We start from the raw sequence: 18,231 nt of genomic DNA, 5'->3' as shown, positions 1-18,231 counted from the left end.
CATGGGTGGGATTGAGGTTCTGCGGCCATAGGTCAGCCCCAGATGGACAGCATCTCCATCCCAGCCTGGGCCTTACCCAGCACATAGCCAGCAGACAATAAAGCTAAGCCCTTGGCCTTCCCCACAGTGTTTGGTTCTCTTTGGCTTGGCTTGAGCCTTTGCTTTCCCTCCTTGATCTGTTTGACTCTCTGGCTCCCCACCGTTGTGGTTTTCATTGCTGAGTGGCACCCCTTGGACTTAATGCTGAAGTCGCTAGTTCCTGACGTCAAGGATATCCATTGCTATATTGGGCCTACTTTCATCCTGCCATACCTGCTCCCCTTCCCCACCCCCCAGCCCCACTTCCCTCCTTCCTCTATCCCTATGGTTCCCGAAGGAGTAGGCGTATTTTAACTTGGCTCCACCCCTCTGGCCATAGTTGATTGGATCTTAGGTGGACACTGGACTAGAGCTAAACCAATCAGAAAACTTCCATTGGATTTTTAAACCTAGAGGCAGAGCCGATCTCTTTCCAAGGTACAAGTTGTGGGATTTAGATCTGTAGGCTACAGGTAGTCATGCTTCCCATTATACGGAAGGAGTCAGGATGCAATGTGAGAGAACAAGGAAAGCAGAAATGAATGATGGAGAGACGGTCCTGGCAGCCTCTGAGCCCATGTGCCTGATTTGCTGAGGCCCAAGGGCACCACTGCCTGGCCTCAACCTAGAGTAGCCAATCTTTCTTAGATACCAGGAACCAGCACATTCTCCTTTCTGCCTTGATTAGTTCAAGTTGAATTTCTGTCCCAATGACAAGACTGCTGCCTGACACCTTCCCAAGCCCCTGTGCTGCCCAGGGCCTGGCTTGCCCTTCACATTTCAGGGTCTCTGCCCTGACGATGGATTTGTGCAACCACCTCCCTGTTTTCATTTCCAACCTTGTCCCTGAGGCCCTGGCAGGGCTTCTGTCCTCTTACGCCACTCACTCTCCCTGGGAGGCCCCATTCACTTCTATAGCACAGCCTCGACAGCCCCAGTACACTTATAATGTCCAAACCCCTAGCTCCATTCTGGACCCCATCTGAGCTTCAGGCTTTGAAACATGGTGGAGACACACTGTTCACTGAAACAGTGGGCATCAGAATTCTTCCTGAAAACAACTATTTGGGTTGGGGAGATACCTTGATAAGCTTCCTTGGAGGCAGGTGAGCCCCCTTAGGGCATGGATGTGAGCAAGCACTAAGATGTCAAGTGAGGTGGCTAGAAGGTGATGATATGGTTATGGGAAACTGCTGGCTAAGGGCCAAGGGGAGGAATTTGTAATTTGGGCTAGTGAAGGGTTGGAGGAAAGAAATGAAGAGTTTGGGGGTGGGGAGGGAGAGAGAGAGGACATAACAATGTGTGAGACTAGATGCTATATCAAGGACAGAGAGAGCCCCCTCCCTCCAGTGGCATGGGGATCCCCCAACACCTTGAAAATAGGAGATTTCTTATCTGAAGGAGAGTAACATGTAATGGTTAACAGGGCATGTGCAAGGTTCACATCGCTTTATCTGAATTCTGGCTACACCTGGCTGTGTGACCCTGGGCAAGTTACTTAACTCCTCTGACCCTGGGTTCCATCAACTGCAAAATGGGAATAGCGTCGTCGTTAGGATTAAATAAGTGCTAAGCACAGTGCTGGCATGTGCTGGGCCTTGAAACAACACCACCAACAAATTGAAGTTCAGAGTATCTAAGGACTTACCCAAGGTCACAGAGTCAAGCAGTATGGTGGAGGCAGGCTGAAAACCCAAGAATGCCTGATCTCAGAGGATCTGAGCTCCTCCCTGAAGGTAGCTTCATGGAGACAGGACCAAGGCCAGAGCCTGCAGCCCAGGGCTGGGTTTCTGGCAGCTGACTCCTTGCTCCCGGGCGCTGGCTCAGCCAACTCTCGCTAAGAGTTGACTCTACTTCCCCCACCTTCCCTCCTCCTTGCTCTCTTGGACAGTATTTCCCTGGGGCTCCCGTTACCAATTTGCAGAGCAAAGGCACGCACAGGCAGTTCAGGGGTGGCGCGAGTTCAGCGGCTCTGGTATTGTTTTTAATTCAATATTTTGTCCCTGTGTGCCAGCCTCCTTTATTGGATGAGAGCACTGTTAGTGGATCCTGCCCTGAAGGAGAAAACACAGGCTTCCCCCAACGATGGCAGCTAGGTTGTTCTAGAGTCTGATGAGTCAAGGCAGGGCAAGAAGACAGCAGAGAGTTCCAGAAAATCTGCTGGTTTCAAGCTGTTCTGTGACACGCACAAAATTATTAACATATGTATTCTCGACCTTTCCCCTTGCCCTCCCTTCGAGGGAGGACAAAGCCCAGGAGGCAGCCTCCCTATCGCCCTCCTGCTTTTCCTGCACATCCAGTGTATATCTTGGTCCCGCTGATTTTCCCTCCACTTTTCTCCATGCCCAGTGTCACTCAGTCCAAGCCCCAAGCATCTCCTGCCTGTACAACTGGTGTACCCATCCTGCCCTGCTGTGCTCAATGTCTTTATGATACACTATCTTATTTGGGATCTCCCAAAAGCCTGAGATAAGAATTCAGATATACAGAGTTTATTAGGGGAGTGACCCCAGGAACCGCTGGCAGGACCTCTGGGAGCCAGTGAAAAACACGTACCTCAGAGTTATCCCGCCTGAGGAGTGAGGGAGCTGGGCATTTATCTACTAAGTCCTAGCAGGCTGAGGGCTATTCTGGAGTGGGAGGATGGGGTGGGCTGTTAATTCTCTGGCACCTCTGGCACCTGCTCCACAGAGGTGCGAAGCTTGTTCCAGTGGTCAGAGCAAGGCCACTCAACTGAATTCTTGTAGATAGCACCTTCCCCAAACCTGGCCTTCCCCAACTTTTTCAGATGGTGGAGAAATACCTTGAAATCATTGTCCTTCTTGCAAAATATCATGAAATAGTGACAAATTAATGTTTTAAATGAGTAAATATATAATTGTGTGTTTGTTTTGTTTTTTAAAGGACAGCTTGGATGTTACTTTATTTATTTATTTATTGGCTGCCCTGGGTCTTCACTGCTGCACGCAGCCTTTCTCTAGTTGTGGCACGCAGGCTTCTCATTGCGGTGGCTTCTCTTGTCGCGGAGCACGGGCTCTAGGCGTGTGGGCTTCAGTAGTTGCAGCATGTGGGCTCAGTAGTTGTGGTTCACAGGCTTAGTTGCTCCACGGCATGTGGGATCTTCCCAGACCAGGGATCAAACCCGTGTCCCCTGCATTGGCAGGTGGATTCTTAACCACTGGACCACCAGGGAAGTCCAATAATTTTGTGTTAAAATCAAATACCATCTTGTATTGGGCTCTGCCATAAAAAGTAGAAGCAGGTGCTAAAGTCGGAGGACATGCACTGGGGGAAAATTACCAATGAAGACAATTCTACCTATTAACCCTTCCCTCCATGAATCGACCTACAACCAGCAGTTCTCCACAACTGGATTTTAGAATAGCTGGGTCCAGTTCATGGACGTATTCCACAGGAGCATAATTTGAAAACTGCTAGATGAGCTGGTTGGAGCAAGAGGGACCAATTAATTAACGGACAAGTTTCTGTTTCCATATTTACTAGTTAGCTACTTAAAACCAGCTAGTGACCTCCCTGGAGCAAGCCAACAGGACTCTGTGTGGTTTTGTATTAGCTTCCTTTCTATCTCCATGGTATGCTCTTCTCCATGTTTTCCTTTTTTCTTACACCTTCTTTTAAGTTATGTTACCTTGCTGTGTTTTATGTATCTTCTTAAGCCACCTTAAATCCTTTCTGGAATAAGGTGGTGGTGTAAACAAAAACATATAACTTAAATGTAAATAGAAAATGTAACAAGCTCTCTAAAAACCTATTCCTAAAATACCAACAGTGGTTATTTATCATGGAGAGAAACAGGATGATTAGAGGTGTGTTGGGGGAGGGGAACAGTGTGCATCCAAAAGGAACAGATCTATGTAATTTTACAAAGCCCAAGGTGTGGCATTACGAATAACTTTAATAAATAGCATGGAGATTAAAAATGGTTTTATTTTATTACCTTTATAGATACTTATATATTTTATATATTTACTTTATTATTTACTCCTGTAATACTTGTTCGGGATAGAAATTGAGAAAATACAAATAAACCAAAAGAAGAAAATTAAAGCCACTCATAGCCTACTACTCAGAGAGCATCATCACTAACATCACAAAGCCTTTGCATCTTTTTCATGTAAGATTCAAGGAACGGGGGTGTTCCAGCAGATCTAATAGGGCTTAGAGTCTGAGGGACTAAATATATATATGGATATGCATAGATATTTTTCGAAGTAAAAATTTGAGATTTCACTCTGAGTAGAGGATTTTCTGAAACTTCTGAGGAGGTTGACATAGAACAGTTTTTCTTAAGGTGTGTTTCCACAGATGTTCCATGAAAAATGGCTTCTGTAGTCAAATAGGCTTGGAAAACATTGAGTAAAACAGTTAAACAGGTTTTCCCCTACAAGACTTGCTTGGAGCTTTTAATATACTAACGTGCATTGTGATCCTCTAAGAGAAGATGTAAACTTAGCAGCTGCCCCTCCAGTCGATCTGGGGTGCGGGGCCATTCTCTGCCTTCACTGATATCTGCCAGGAATGGTTTGGGGAGTCTAATGGGTATTAATCAGATGCTCAGTTTATCAATAGGTCGCAGTGGCAGTCAATGATGGGAATGTCACTCTTTGGCACCTAACCTGCTTCAGTTTTGTGTATCTATTTCTGCATAGCAAATTACTGGAAAACTCAGGAGGTTAAAATACCAAAGCATTTATTATCTCACTGTTTCTGTGGATGAGGAAGTTAGGAACAGATTAGAAGGACAATTCTGGTGCCCCACGTCTCATGAGATTGCAGTGAAGATGTGAGATGCATCATCTGAAAGCTTGACTGGCATTGGAGGCTCCACTTCCAAAATGGACCCAACGTGTCTCGCTTCCTGGCATCCATGCCCTGTGTAGTCCCCTCCCATGAAGAATAGTTCTGACTCGTGCAACCCACAGGATATTGCAGAAATGTTGGACTATGACTTCTGAGACTAGGTCACAAAAAACATTGTGGCTTCCACCTTGATCTCTCTTGGATCACTTGCTCTGGGGGACACCAGCCATCATGTTATGAGAACACTTGGTTGGCCAAATGGATCCATGTGGTACACGTGGTAAGGAATGGAGGTCTCTGGCCATCAGGGAGCATCAACCTGCTGGGCATGTGACTGACCCATCTCGGAAGTGACTGACATCTTGACTTTAATCTCAGGAGAGACCTTGACTATCCTGCTAAGCTGCTTCCAAAATTCCTGATCTGCACAAGCTGTGTGAGATAATAAATGTTCGTTGTTGTTTTAAGCCATGACATTTTTAGGTAACGTGTTACACAGCAATAGATAACTAATCCATGTCCTTAGTGCTAAGGCTGGGTAATAAACAGCTGCTTCAGCTCGCTGGCAAAGAGTTTGCTTACTTCCTAAGCTAGAAGTGGTCTTGACCAATGTCCTTTCACTGACCCCAACTAGCGACCGCAGAAAGAATTCCCTCCAGTCCTTGTTATGAAAGCCTCTATGGAAGGTGTGACTCATGAGGCTCATTGGTGTGGGGCATTGATGAGGGGATCCCCTCAGAATTAAGTGTTTATGAGACTCATTACATTCTTACGAACCATTGTGACTACTGGCATTCATGCTTTTCCAGCCCTACATACTTGACTGGAGATTCCTTTTTTGTGCAATAGATGATGTTGGTCCCTACCGGCATCCTTTCTTCCTTCTCCTTCCCTCCTAAGAGAAAGCCTCAGGAAAAGATCATCCTTTTTATTCTTTTTGATGTTATTGTGCCTGGAAATGCTGCAAACATTCTGTTGCCAGGAGAGTAATAAAATGAGCTCCCATACATCCATCACCCAGCTTCAACAATTTTCAACTCAACAATAACCCTCTCATCCATGCTTCTACCCACACCCACACCTACCCCACCTTGGATAATTTTGAAGCAAATTCCAGTCATAATATTATTTCACACATGGATTTCAGTATGTATCTTTAAAAGATTAGGGCAGTGTAGTTCAATTCTATTATCATACATCAAAAAAAAAAAAAAAACCAAATAATTCCTTTTCATTGCATATCCCGGACTATTGAGTTCTTACTTGACTCACAGTGTATCTAAGAACGTAAATTCTCCTTGTGTCTAATTGAGACCAGTGCCTGCTGGGAGAGATAATTACTCTTCAGCATTCAATAATCAGCTGTGCCTGGATCACAAGTGTCAGTACTGTTTGAAAGGTTAACTGAGCCCAAATCCCTACTGTGCAGTACATAGTCAGACAGGCTTGGATTGGAATATTGCCAATTACTTATACTACGACTGTGGGCAAGTAACTAAACACTCTACATTTCAGTTTTCACTATTTAAAAATATTAGAGAGGATCTGGAGACCTGGATTTGGGAAGTGAGAGGCAGAGGGAACAGGGACTCCTCTTGAACCCCAGAAATTGCATAACTGCATTCTGTTCTCCAGAAAAATATATCTCCCTTTCCACTGCCTACCCTGCAACTTATCCCGCCCCTCAATCAGTGCCTAAATGGAGGAGTCTGGATTTCTTTGGCACTGTCATATGTTTCCAATCAGTCCATGGTGGCAACGTAGGAGCTCAATATTGGTGATAAATATACTTTATGAGTGTTTTTCTGAGGATATTTTTTTAAAGGCTGTTCCCACAAATAATTTACTGGGGCAATGAAAGATGGAGGAAGAGACTCTGATTACATCTTGGAGCATCTAAAGCTTGAAGTTTAAGGAAACTAGGCAGCCCACAGCTATTTTAAAATTTCTAGAAGGGATAATTCTTCCATGTAAGATTTTTTTAAAAAGGTTACAGCGCAGCAGTTGGTCTCTAGGGTGGTGCCCTTCTCCCATCTCTCTCGTGGATGCCACTCTCAAATCATCATCATTATCACATGTTTTTGGACTGCGTGGTGCATAGCACATAGCTCTTCTTTTTTTTTTTTTTCCCTTAGTTTTTTTCAGGCATAATTTACATCACATTATGTTAGTGTTCAATGTAATGATTCGTTATCTGTATATGTTGCAAAATGATCACCACAATGAGTCCAGGTAACATCCATCATCATACTTTGTTATAAAAATTATTTATTCTTGTGATGAGAACTTTCAAGATCCACTCTTATAGATACTTTCAAATATGCATACAGTATTATTAATTATAGCCATCATGCTATACATTACTATCCCATGACTAACTCATTTTATAACTGGAAATGTATACCTTTTGATCCCTTTCACCCATTTTGCCCACTCCCCACCCTCTGCCTCAGGCAACCATCAATCTGTTCTCTATTTTTGTTTTGTTTTGTTTTAGATTCCACATATAAGTGAAATCACATGGTATTTATTTTTTTTCTGTCTGACTTAGCTCACTTAGCATAAACAAAACTCTTCTGAAATTTCATTTCCTCATCTTTAAAATTGGAATAGCATTTTGTTAGGATTTGGGGTGAGGATTTAAAGGTATTAGATAATATTATTGCCAGGAATGTATCAATCAGTTAGTAGATTGATTGGCTTATCTATTTTTAAAATTAATGCCCATTATGTTATTAATGCCCATTAGATTAGCTGTTTAGTCATCGGAAGGGAACAGTCTTCCTTCTCAGCCTCTGATTTTTTGTTTGTTTGTTTGTTTTTTGTTTTGGCTGCACCATGCAGCTTGCGGGATCTTAGTTCCCTGACCAAGGATCGAAACCGGGCACCCGTCAGTGTAAGCGCGGAGTCCTAACCACTGGACTGCCAGGGATTCCCTGGCTCATCTATTAAATCAACAACTTTAGGGAGTGCCAGTTGAGTGCTAGGTGTTGTGTTAGGTTCTAAGGTTACCATGGTGAGCAATGCAGCAATCTTGGCTTTCTGGAGCTTAGAATATGGAAGGGAAAACAGACCCTCACTGAGTGAAAAGAAGATAAATAGAGAAACACAAGTCACAAGTGTTCTGAAGATAATGGTCAGGAATGCTGATGGAGAACCTTGTGGGGAGGGAGGGACGGTCATAGATCTCATAGTCAAGGAAGATGCCTGTGATGTGGTGACATTAAGTTGAGACCTGAAGGATGAGGGCCCCAAGCTTCATCCCCGGGGAGGTTCCCAAGGAATTATTAATAGACCTTTCCCATCAAGATAAAATCGAAATATCTCAATGTGGTATTCAAGATCCTCCATGATGAGGATTGCTAGATAAAATACAGGATGCCCAGCTAAATTTGGACTTCAGATAAGCAACCAAAAGCTTTCAGTATGTTACTAAATATTGCATGGAACATATTTATATTAAAAATTTTCGTTAACTGAAATTCAGACATAACTGGGTGTCATATTTTTATGTGCTAAGTGTGGCAAGTCTATGATCTTCCCCAGCCACCCTCTCCTGCCTTACTTCCCACCATTTCCTCCACGCACCCTATGCCCTGTCCAGCTCCTTGTCTTTGCTCATGCTGTTTCTTCTGCCCAGATGCCCCGTCTTTCCCCATGTCCTATTGGCAAACTCTTCTCATCCTTTAAACCCCAGTCCAAATGGCACCTCCTCTGGGAAACCTTCCCTGGCAGGTACATTATCCTCATTGCAGGATGCTCCCCAAACCTGCTTCTCATAGGGTTTTGCCTTATGATTGTATATTTTAAGGCCTGGCATCTACAAACACACAGACATGATTGAATGCCTGCTAAGGAAAGGGTATAAGGGATGAGCTCATTTTTCCCCTCTCCACTCTCCATCTCCCCCAATTCCCACTCAACTCCTCATATTATTAAGGTCAAATATTGATTGAGTACTTTTCTGTGCCAGGCACCAAGCTAAGCGCTTTGCATGCAGCATCTCATATAAATTCCCCATAATCTTATAATGTAAATCCAGTTGAATCTCCATTTTGCAGGGGAGGCAATCAGGCACATAGTCACTTGCCTCTGTTTCCACATCTGTAAAATGAAGATGATAACAATATCTTCCTCATTAAGGTTTTCTCCCCAACTAGAGTGTGGGTTCCAAGAGGGCAGGAACTTTTCTCTTTATAAACTTCGATATCCTCAGAGCCTAGAGTTGTGTCTGGCATTGAGTAGGCACTCAGTAAATACTTGTTGCATGAATGAATAAGTCACCTTACATATGAGGAGACTGCAACTTGGAGAGAGAGAAAGTAACTTGCCCAAGGGCACACAGGTAGTTGTGGTGGAACTTTGGCTAGAACCAGAATCAGTGGTGTGTTGGTAAATGTTTAACAACCAGCTCTCTGAAAAACCAATAACCCTGATTTGTAGCATATGTTGATTTCCATGATGTAAATACCCCCTCCGTGGCGGATTTCAAGCAACCAACCTGATGTCAATTGGCTCGTAAATTTCCTGAAAGTTTAACCATAGGATGTTGCACGCCTGTCTTACAGGCTGGCTCCAGACACCAAGAACTAGGACATAGTTCTAAAGGGTACACAGTTCCAAAGGGTACACTCCCATCATTGGTACTCTAGCCTGCCTCCCTGAATGAGGCACAGTCTACACTCACAGCTCAGTAGGAGGGGAAAAGACACTCAAATAACTCGATTCAAAGCAGATTGCATGGGTGATTCTTAAAAACCATAAACCCAATCACAAAACTCCCCAGCTTAAAACCTTTCAATATCTTCCTCTTAGAAGAAAATCCAATCTCCTTGCCATGACCCATGAGGCCTATTTGTGGAACCTCCCCCTGTACCAGGCACTGTATTAGGGTTTTTGTTGTAGGATATAATGGTGAACATGACATACACAGTTCCTGCTCTCATGGAGCCTGTGTCCAGTAAATGAGGCTGTCAATAAACAAGTAATTCACCATTAAGCACAGATTGAGATACATGTTCAGTAGAGGAGGTGCTAGGAAAGAGAATAATGAGGAGAGTTTCCTTACTTGGACCGAAGGTGAGTAGAGGAAGATTACTCTAAGAAAGTGATATTTGAGACCTGAAGGATGAGAAAGAGTTGGTCGAGGTGTGGGGTTAGTGGCTAGGCAGAAGAGGAGAGGATTTGGCAGTTTGAGGAACAAAAATAATTTCTGTTATCATTGGAGACTGTGGGGGTGGGATGGGGAGGATGATTATAAATATTGCGATGGTCTGAATGTTTGTGTTCCCCCCAAATTCATAAACTGAAATCCTAACTCCCAAGGTGATGGTATTAGGAAGTGAGGCTTTGGGGAGGTGATTAGGTCCTAAGGGTAGAGTCTTCATGAATGGTTTTATATAAGAGGTGGGAGAAAACTCCCTCACCCCCTTCTGCCATATGAGGACACAGTGAGAAGGCATTGTCTGTGAACAGTAAAGCAGGCCCTCACCAGACAAGGAACCTGCCAGCGCCTTGATCTAGGACTTCTCAGCCTCTAGAGCTGTGAGAAATAAATTTCTGTTGTTTATAAGCCAGCCAGTGTATATTTTTCATAGCAGCCTGAACGGACTAAGACAAATACCATGAACGTGTAAAACAGGGGGCTAATGGCCAAGGGGACTAAGGCAGAGGCTTAGCCCCCGTTGAAGACAGAGCCTTATTTAAATCCCAGGAGCTCAGATGCACTCTTTGAATGGTTCTCTTCCAATGATGGGCAACTTTCTCCTACAGAAAACCTTTTTACATCTCTTGGGTAGAAACAAGATCATCCAGTTTCTGGCCTTTGCACAGATGAATAAACAGAAGTCCAGACAGGGAAGGGTGATCACCAACAGTTTTGAAGGCAGTAATAGTTATGGACTTGGACAACACACTTCCTGAGCCAGCACCGTCCAACAGAAATACAATGGAAGCTACAAGGGGAGCTACACGTGTAATTTACATTTTCTACTACCCACATTTAAAAAAGTAAAAAGAAATGGGTGAAATTAATTTTATATTTTATTTGACCCAATATACCCCAAATATTATTTCAACATGTAATCAATAGAAGTCTTAGAAATCCGATGGGTATTTTATTTACAATTATAGCACATTTTAATTCAGACTAGCCATATTTCAAGCCCTCAGTAGCCACATGTGGTTAGAGGGTATAGTATTGGACAGTGCAGTTCAATGCCTCAGTTTCCTTATCTGCGAATTGAGGATAAAATGAGGGATAAAATTGCCTAGGTCACTGAATGGATTGTGAGAGCGCAAGGGAAATACCCTGCACGCCAGAGGCGCGTGATAAACCTTGGTTCCTTTCGTCTTTTCTCTCACCGCACCGCCCTCCATCAAGTCTCCGCCCCCATTCCCCGCCCCCTTCAGGCTCCGGGAGGCAGTAGTACTGTCAAATGCAGCGCGCTTTACGGTAGTGCGGCCGTAAAGCCACACTTTTACCGCAGTGTAGCCGGCTCGCGCGACGCGCGCACTTTTACCTCATTGGCTCTGCGGCCCCTGCTCAAGGCGCTTTACAGCAGTGTGGCTGGAGCCGCCTATGTAGGGACCGCGGTTTGGTCGTGAGTGGAGTGAGTCAGAGTAGCCGGTGTTGACTGAACCTGGAACCATGGACGTTGGCGAACTTCTGAGCTACCAGGTATGAGGGACGAGGAGGGCTGGGGGGACCGTCCTCTCACCCGGGCAGGAGTCGCAGGACCAGAGTCCCTTCTCACTTTCTCCCACCTCAGCCCCGGGTCCCCTCACGTCTCCTGTCACCCGGGTCTTAGCATCTTATTTCACGTAACTCCCTCGAATTTATCCTGGGCTCTTTCAGTTTATTCCTTCCCAAGGCCCGGGCCCCTTCTTCTCAACTTCAGGCTGGGCTCCTTCTCACCCTGCCCTGGGGCCTGGCTCCCTTCAACTATTCTGAAGGCCCCAGACTATCTTCACAACCATCCCCCTTAAACTCTCTTCTCCAGTCATTGAGTTGGTGGTCGTGGTGGGAGAGCACTGGCCCTTCTTGCATTTGAGCCCCAGCTTCTCTACGGACCGGCTCTGTGGCTTTGGGACAAGTCCTGTCGCCCTCTTCGAGCCTAGCTTTTGTATGTGTAAAGTGGAGACAGTAATAGCTATCTATTAGGTTTGTTTCAGGACTGTATCAACCAATGGATGTGAAAGCTGATTTTAAAGTGTAGAAAGCTGGACCCATGTTAATTGCAGTTGTTGACAGATGTTTGACATTCCAGCATGGGATGGGTACCTCGGAATCTTCTTCTTGTCCCACTTGCTCGGAGTACTTGTGGGGAAACAGTGGCCCAGAGCGTAGAAAGGACTTGTCCAAAGTCACTCAACAAGTAAGAGCTGGGATTAGAGATGAGATCTTTTGGCTCCCAGCTCAACGTTTTTCCCCCACTTTTGACTTCCTAAATGTCCAGTATGGTAGCCACTAGCCACATATGGCTATCGAACACTTGAAATGGGACTAGTCTGAATTGAGAAGTACTCTAAGTGTCAAATCACACTGGAATTTGAAGAATCAGTATTAAAAAAGTAAAATTTTTATATTGATTACATGATCATGTTGATTACTTTGATTATTGATCATACTGATTAATCATATATTTCACCCATTACCCATATATTAATCATATATGGGTAATGGGTGAAATAAAATATATTCAAAATAAGTTTTACCTATTTCTGTTGACTTTTTAATGTAGCTAGTGGCCTTTTTGTGTCACTACTACAATTACATGTATAGCAGGCCTTACATTTCCATTGGACAGCTCTGCAGTAGAGAATAGGGGATTAAGAGCCATGAGTCTGAAGCCCTATGGCTTGGAATCTCTGTTTTGCTGCCAACTGGCTGCTGTAACCTTGAGCAGAATACTTACCCTCTCTATGCCTCAGTTTCCTCATCTTGTAAATGGGGGGAATGAAAGTAGCTATCATATAAGTCTGTTTCGAAGCTGCTGTGAAATGTAAAGTGTTTAGCCCAATGCTTGTCAAAGAGTAAATGTTTGAAAAACGTTAGCAATTATATTCATGCAGTTCCCTCAGCCGGTATACATAGAACTGACCTTGGAAACTAGACATCATGGGAAGGAACTTGTAAGCAATGGGAGGTATATAGCCAGGTGATTTCCTTTTTAAGACAGTAATAGGATGTGAAAGAAGAAAGGAAATAGGAGCGTTGTTGAATGAGTGTTTATATGCCTGTTTGGCCTACATATGAGCCCATTGACTCATAGAATATTAAAGCTAGAAGAGATTCATTCATTTGCTCAACAAATATCTATTGAATATGTACTGCATCTACTGAGCATACAACATTGAACAAAACAGACAAGGTTCTTGCTTTTGTGGAGCTTATAATCTGGTGGGGAAGTAACAAGATAAGAAAGTAAACAAATGAGAAATTCAGATCGTGATAAGTGCTTTGAAGGATACACAGGGTATACTACAGAGCTGTGCTGTTTGGTGTGGTAGCCACTGGTCACATGTTACTCTTGAACGCTTGAAATGTGGCTAGTTAGAATTGAGATCTGCTACACCTGTAAAATACACACTGGATTTTCAAGATTTAGTATGAAAAAAGTGACTGTAAAATATATTAACTTTTATATTGATTCCATGCTGAAATGATAATATTTAGGATATGTTGGCTTAAAGAAAATTATTAAAATTAATATCATCTTCTTAAAAACTTTTAAAATGTGGCTACTAGAAAATTTAAAGTTACATATGTGGCTTATTTGTGGCTCTCAATATATTTTTATTGGACAGAGCTGCTAAAGAAAATAACCACTGGGAGCAAGAGACAGGACCTATTATTTTAGATAATATGGTCTAGGAAGGACTTTGAGGAATGGACATTAAAGGACCGATGGTTGAGAAGAAACCAATCATGAAAAACACAGAATAATCAAGGCAGAGGGAATGAATAGCAAGTACATAGGCTGTGAGGTATTAAAATAGAAGCTGGTGCAGCCTGTCAGAGGATCAGGAAGAGGACTGATGTAGCTGGAACTTGGTGAATGAGCAGGGGAATGATAAGTGATAAGGTTGGAGATGTAGGCAGATGACAGTCTATGTAGGCCTTCCTGTGGGCCATGATACGGAATTTGAATTTTATTTTGAGAAATCTTATAGATAACCTCATTCAGCCCACATATTTATAAATGAAAAGTGAACTCCATTTTGGTAAGGGACTTCCCTGAGGTTGTGGGCCAAAGTAGTGACAAGAGTTGAAACCGGAATCCTGATCTTATTTCCAGCTCTGTTCATTCCCCACGTGCACTACTCATGCACTTTTCTTTCTGTAAGATCAGTGTCCACTTTTCCTGTTCCTAAAAGATGGTACAGTCTAGAATCTAGTCCATAATAAATGCTCCCATCCTCTTGTGGAAAGTCATGAGGATTACCTGAGTTAATGGATGCAAAAGCTCTTTGAAAACTAACTTCTTATAGACATGAAAGATGTATTGCATGCCTGCATCATTTCTCTAAATCCTTATAACAACCCTATGAAGAAGGTACTGTTTTAAATCCCTGTTGTACAGATGGGGGAACTGAGGTACAAAAAAGTGCCTGCCTCAGAGTTGGAGTTCCTAACCACTGTGCTGTGCTGAACTAAAGTGCTTTCAGATATGTTCTTACATTAATTCTCAGCATGCCCTTTGAGGTAGGTGGCATGCCTATTTTATAAAAGGAAACTCAAGCTAGAGAGGTCAGTTACCGGCCCAAGATCAAACAGCCAGTAAGGAGCAGAGCCAGAACTGGAACCAACCGAATACCCAAATCTAGTTTTCCAATTTTAAAAACTTTTAAAGTTGAAGTATGGTACATGTATAGAAGAATGCATAAATCTTAAGTGCTTTTGATTATACTTGTCATTTACAAATTAGACTCAATATGACCACTAAAGTTCATTTCTCAGGGACAAAGTGGTCTGATTTGAACATCCCCACCCCCAGAGTTTGATTCAGTAAGTCTCCCTTGGGACCTTAGAATTTGCATTTCTTACAAGATTCCAGGTAATGCTTAAGCTGCTGGTCCAGGGACCACACTTTGAGACCCACCCCTGGTCTACATTCCTCTTAAAATCTTCTCTGAGACATTCACCTCCCTTCTCATGGCCATTAGTTCGCAGTATTTTGAGCTTAAGTTATACTTTACCCCTGCCATCTCAGATATTGAGAGCAAATCACTTAATCTTTCTGGGCCTCATTTTCCTTATATCCCTAAGGAGGAGATTGGGTAAGTTTCTCTGAGGTCCTTCTAGCTTTAAAATTCTGTGATACTGATTATTTAGGCGAAGAGCTCCAGAGATTTCAAGGGATAAGAAAAGCTTGATGTAGAAGAATGAATTGGGGCTGAAAATCTGGGAGATTTGAGTTTTAATCCTACCTTTATCATTACTTATCTGGGTGATTCAGGATAAGTCACTTCCCTTCTCTGTACATCATTTTTTTAATCACTGTAAAATGAGGAGATTGAGCTATATGACTTCTGGTTCTTTCTTTTCCTAAAATTCAGAGACTAAGGTAAATAAAGAAAATATGTAATGCCAAAAATGTTTATTAAAAGTATTTGACGTTTTTTTGGATGCCTACTAAATTTCACTTTTGGGGCAACTTGGTGGGAAGATTCCAATTTTCTGCTGAGATTGGTTCTTCTATTAATAGAGTTAGGCAGCAAGTGCCTCAGTATATGCCTTATATCCTTGACATATGTTAACTATTCATTTGAAAGGACTGGAGAATTACAATGTGGACAGGTGGTGGTGGAAAAAGTCTTAAAGAGGAAACCAGTTATGTTCCCAATATGGAAATGTACTTTTTTGATGCCTTCAGGCTTAGACATCTCATCAAGAAGTGTGCCCAGCAGTTCCTTGGCTGAGAAGTTTCTGCTGCATAGGCACGTATATGAACTCCAGGGCATTCTCATTAATACTGATTCCACAGATGTCTGGAAAAAGTTCTTGCCTTTGAAGTTTTGCAATAAAGAATTCACATTTAGTGCAGTTTGGCTCATTGGGAATGACTTATTTTGTGACATGAGAAGTATTCTCTTTGAGGCAGATTGGGGTCAGGGACCCTTGGTTTTGGCAATATTGCAGACACCCACTCCTCTTGTCACCTATCAGTCAGTAATATAGCATTTCCTTGGATTGCAGGGGTTTATTGGAATCTATAATCTTTCTCCTTTTCCCTTCTTATTTCTTTCTTTTGAAGTAAAAAATTTTACTGACAATAATCTGCAAGGAATAGTATTAAAGTATTCAAGAAAAGGGAAACTACTACCCTAATCCAATAAAATATTTTTATATTCCCACAGTCCTTATGTATTTTGCATGGCTATAACCATTGTATATATACGGTTTTGTGTTCTGTGCTTTAATTTAACATTGCCAGAAATATTTTGTGTTTCTACATAGTCTTCATGTTGTTTTTAATGTTTACATACTTTTTGCTCAAGTGATAGACCAACCATTTTTCCCTAAATTGCTCCTCTATAATCAAGTACTTAGGTGGTTTCCAGGTTTTGTTCTTGGAGGTAATATTGCAGTGAACTTCTTTATTCATGTGGCATTTTTCCCCTCACATCTGTCGTTAGTAATTATCATGTGCCATCATCTCCTGTGCGAAGTATTGCATGGGCTAAAATTATTAAGATATGGTCTTGGACCTTAAAGAATTCATAGTTAAGGAGCGAGACAGACCTTTCAACAACTAACTGTATGAATAAAGTATTATGGGAGCACAATGGAAGGAACAATTGGATGTGCCTGGAGAGGGGATGTATTGCTGGGAATGGATTTGGTTTGGTCATTGAGGAAAAGGAGATGACATTGGAATCTCAGCCCTGATGAATGAATAGAAATTCTGTGGGTACTGAAGGAGGCTGAGGAGAGTCATTCTTGACTAGGATTAGTGACAGCAAAAGCATGGGAGTGAAATGTTCAGAGCATTGAGTGAATGGAGGGGAGTGGCAGGAGATGATGAGGTTGCCTCAGCTGCAGGTATGTCAAGCAATACACAGTGCTCATGTGGAAGTAATCCTTTAGCAGTTTACAGTGCTAACGGTAGTATGTGTTCCAATTTTACTGCAATCTCGATACTACTAGTTGTCATAATTTATTTTTTTCTCATTAATATAGTAGGTATATAAAGTGTTAGTTCATTTGCTTTAATAAGCATTTTTGCCTTGCATGTGTTTATTGCTTGTACTTCTTATTATCTGCTTTTATTTCTTAGGGTTGTGTTGTAGCTTATAACCGAGCTTTTCTGTTCTGTTTTTTTGTTGATGGTGTGTGTATAAGAAACATTATTGGAAGCCTGGACACTTGTGCTCAAATATATCTTTCATTCTTTGGTAGCCCCGTTTTACCTCTAACTCTGAAAATATTGTCATAATCATGTCACTTTACAGCATTATGAAATAAGCTCTTTTTGCATGACAGTTTAGACTAGTGCTTTTTGAAGTTACTTATTGTTAGTGGGACTATAAGTAACAAATAAATTGCTATTCTTATTGATATTCCCACTTCAGGGTGTTTTCTGTTTCATCTTCTGAGTGACGTTTTTTCTTAAGTTCACTTCCTCCCTTTGTAACCTTATCTTCTCTTTTTCCCATGATGAGTTCTTTTCATACTCGCAAAATACATTGTATTTATGTGCCCCCTTGCACCCTAGGCAGTGAACTGAGAGGCAGGGACCAGCACCTAGAGAGTGTCTCTCTGCTAGTTGATGCCTAATAAATGATTGTTTAATGACTGAGTGAATGAACCAGTATGTGCCTTCAAATATGCTCTTTTGGAAAGCTTTTGTTCTAATATCTTGTCTGCTTGCTGGCTTGTATCTCTTTGCTTTCATGTTAGACTTCAAGAAAGTTTGATTCAAATCCATTACTTCAGTTACTGAATTGTCCTTCTCTGTGCTGTACAGAGGACCTTGTTGTGTATCTATTTTATATATAGTAGTTTGTATCTGCTAATCCCAAACTTCTAATTTACCCCTTCCCCACCCCCTTTCCCCTTTGGTAACCATAAATTTGTTTTCTATGTCTGTGAGTCTGTTTTGTAGATAAGTCCATTTGTATCATATTTTATATTCTACATATAAGTGATATCATATGGTATTGTCTTTGATTTACTTCACTTAGTGTGATAACCTCTAGAGCCTCATTTTTTTTTTAACATCTTTCTTGGAGTATAATGGCTTTACAATGGTGTGTTAGTTTCTGCTTTATAACAAAGTGAATCAGCTATACAAATACATATATCCCCATATCTCCTCCTCTTGAGTC

The 18,231-nt window shown here is 42.2% G+C and overlaps 1 protein-coding gene across 3 annotated transcripts in view; it reads left to right on the top strand.

The window, feature by feature from the left end:
• Positions 1–11,417: 11,417 nt before the first annotated feature.
• Positions 11,418–18,231, top strand: part of CTNNBL1 (catenin beta like 1) — a 163,252-nt gene continuing 156,438 nt past the window's right edge. The window contains exon 1 of one of the 3 annotated variants that reach the window (XM_082430217.1): positions 11,418–11,578. In XM_082430217.1, the coding sequence (XP_082286343.1) occupies positions 11,549–11,578 (30 nt within the window). In that variant the 5' untranslated portion in view covers positions 11,418–11,548. The remainder of the gene's footprint in view (positions 11,579–18,231) is intronic. The other 2 variants (XM_082430216.1, XM_082430219.1) reach the window with 2 other exon arrangements.

The sequence above is a fragment of the Balaenoptera physalus genome, assembly GCF_965194825.1.
Source record: "Balaenoptera physalus genome assembly, chromosome: 16".
NCBI classification, from domain to species: Eukaryota; Metazoa; Chordata; class Mammalia; order Artiodactyla; family Balaenopteridae; genus Balaenoptera; species Balaenoptera physalus.
This window is presented reverse-complemented; position numbering and strand designations above follow the sequence as displayed.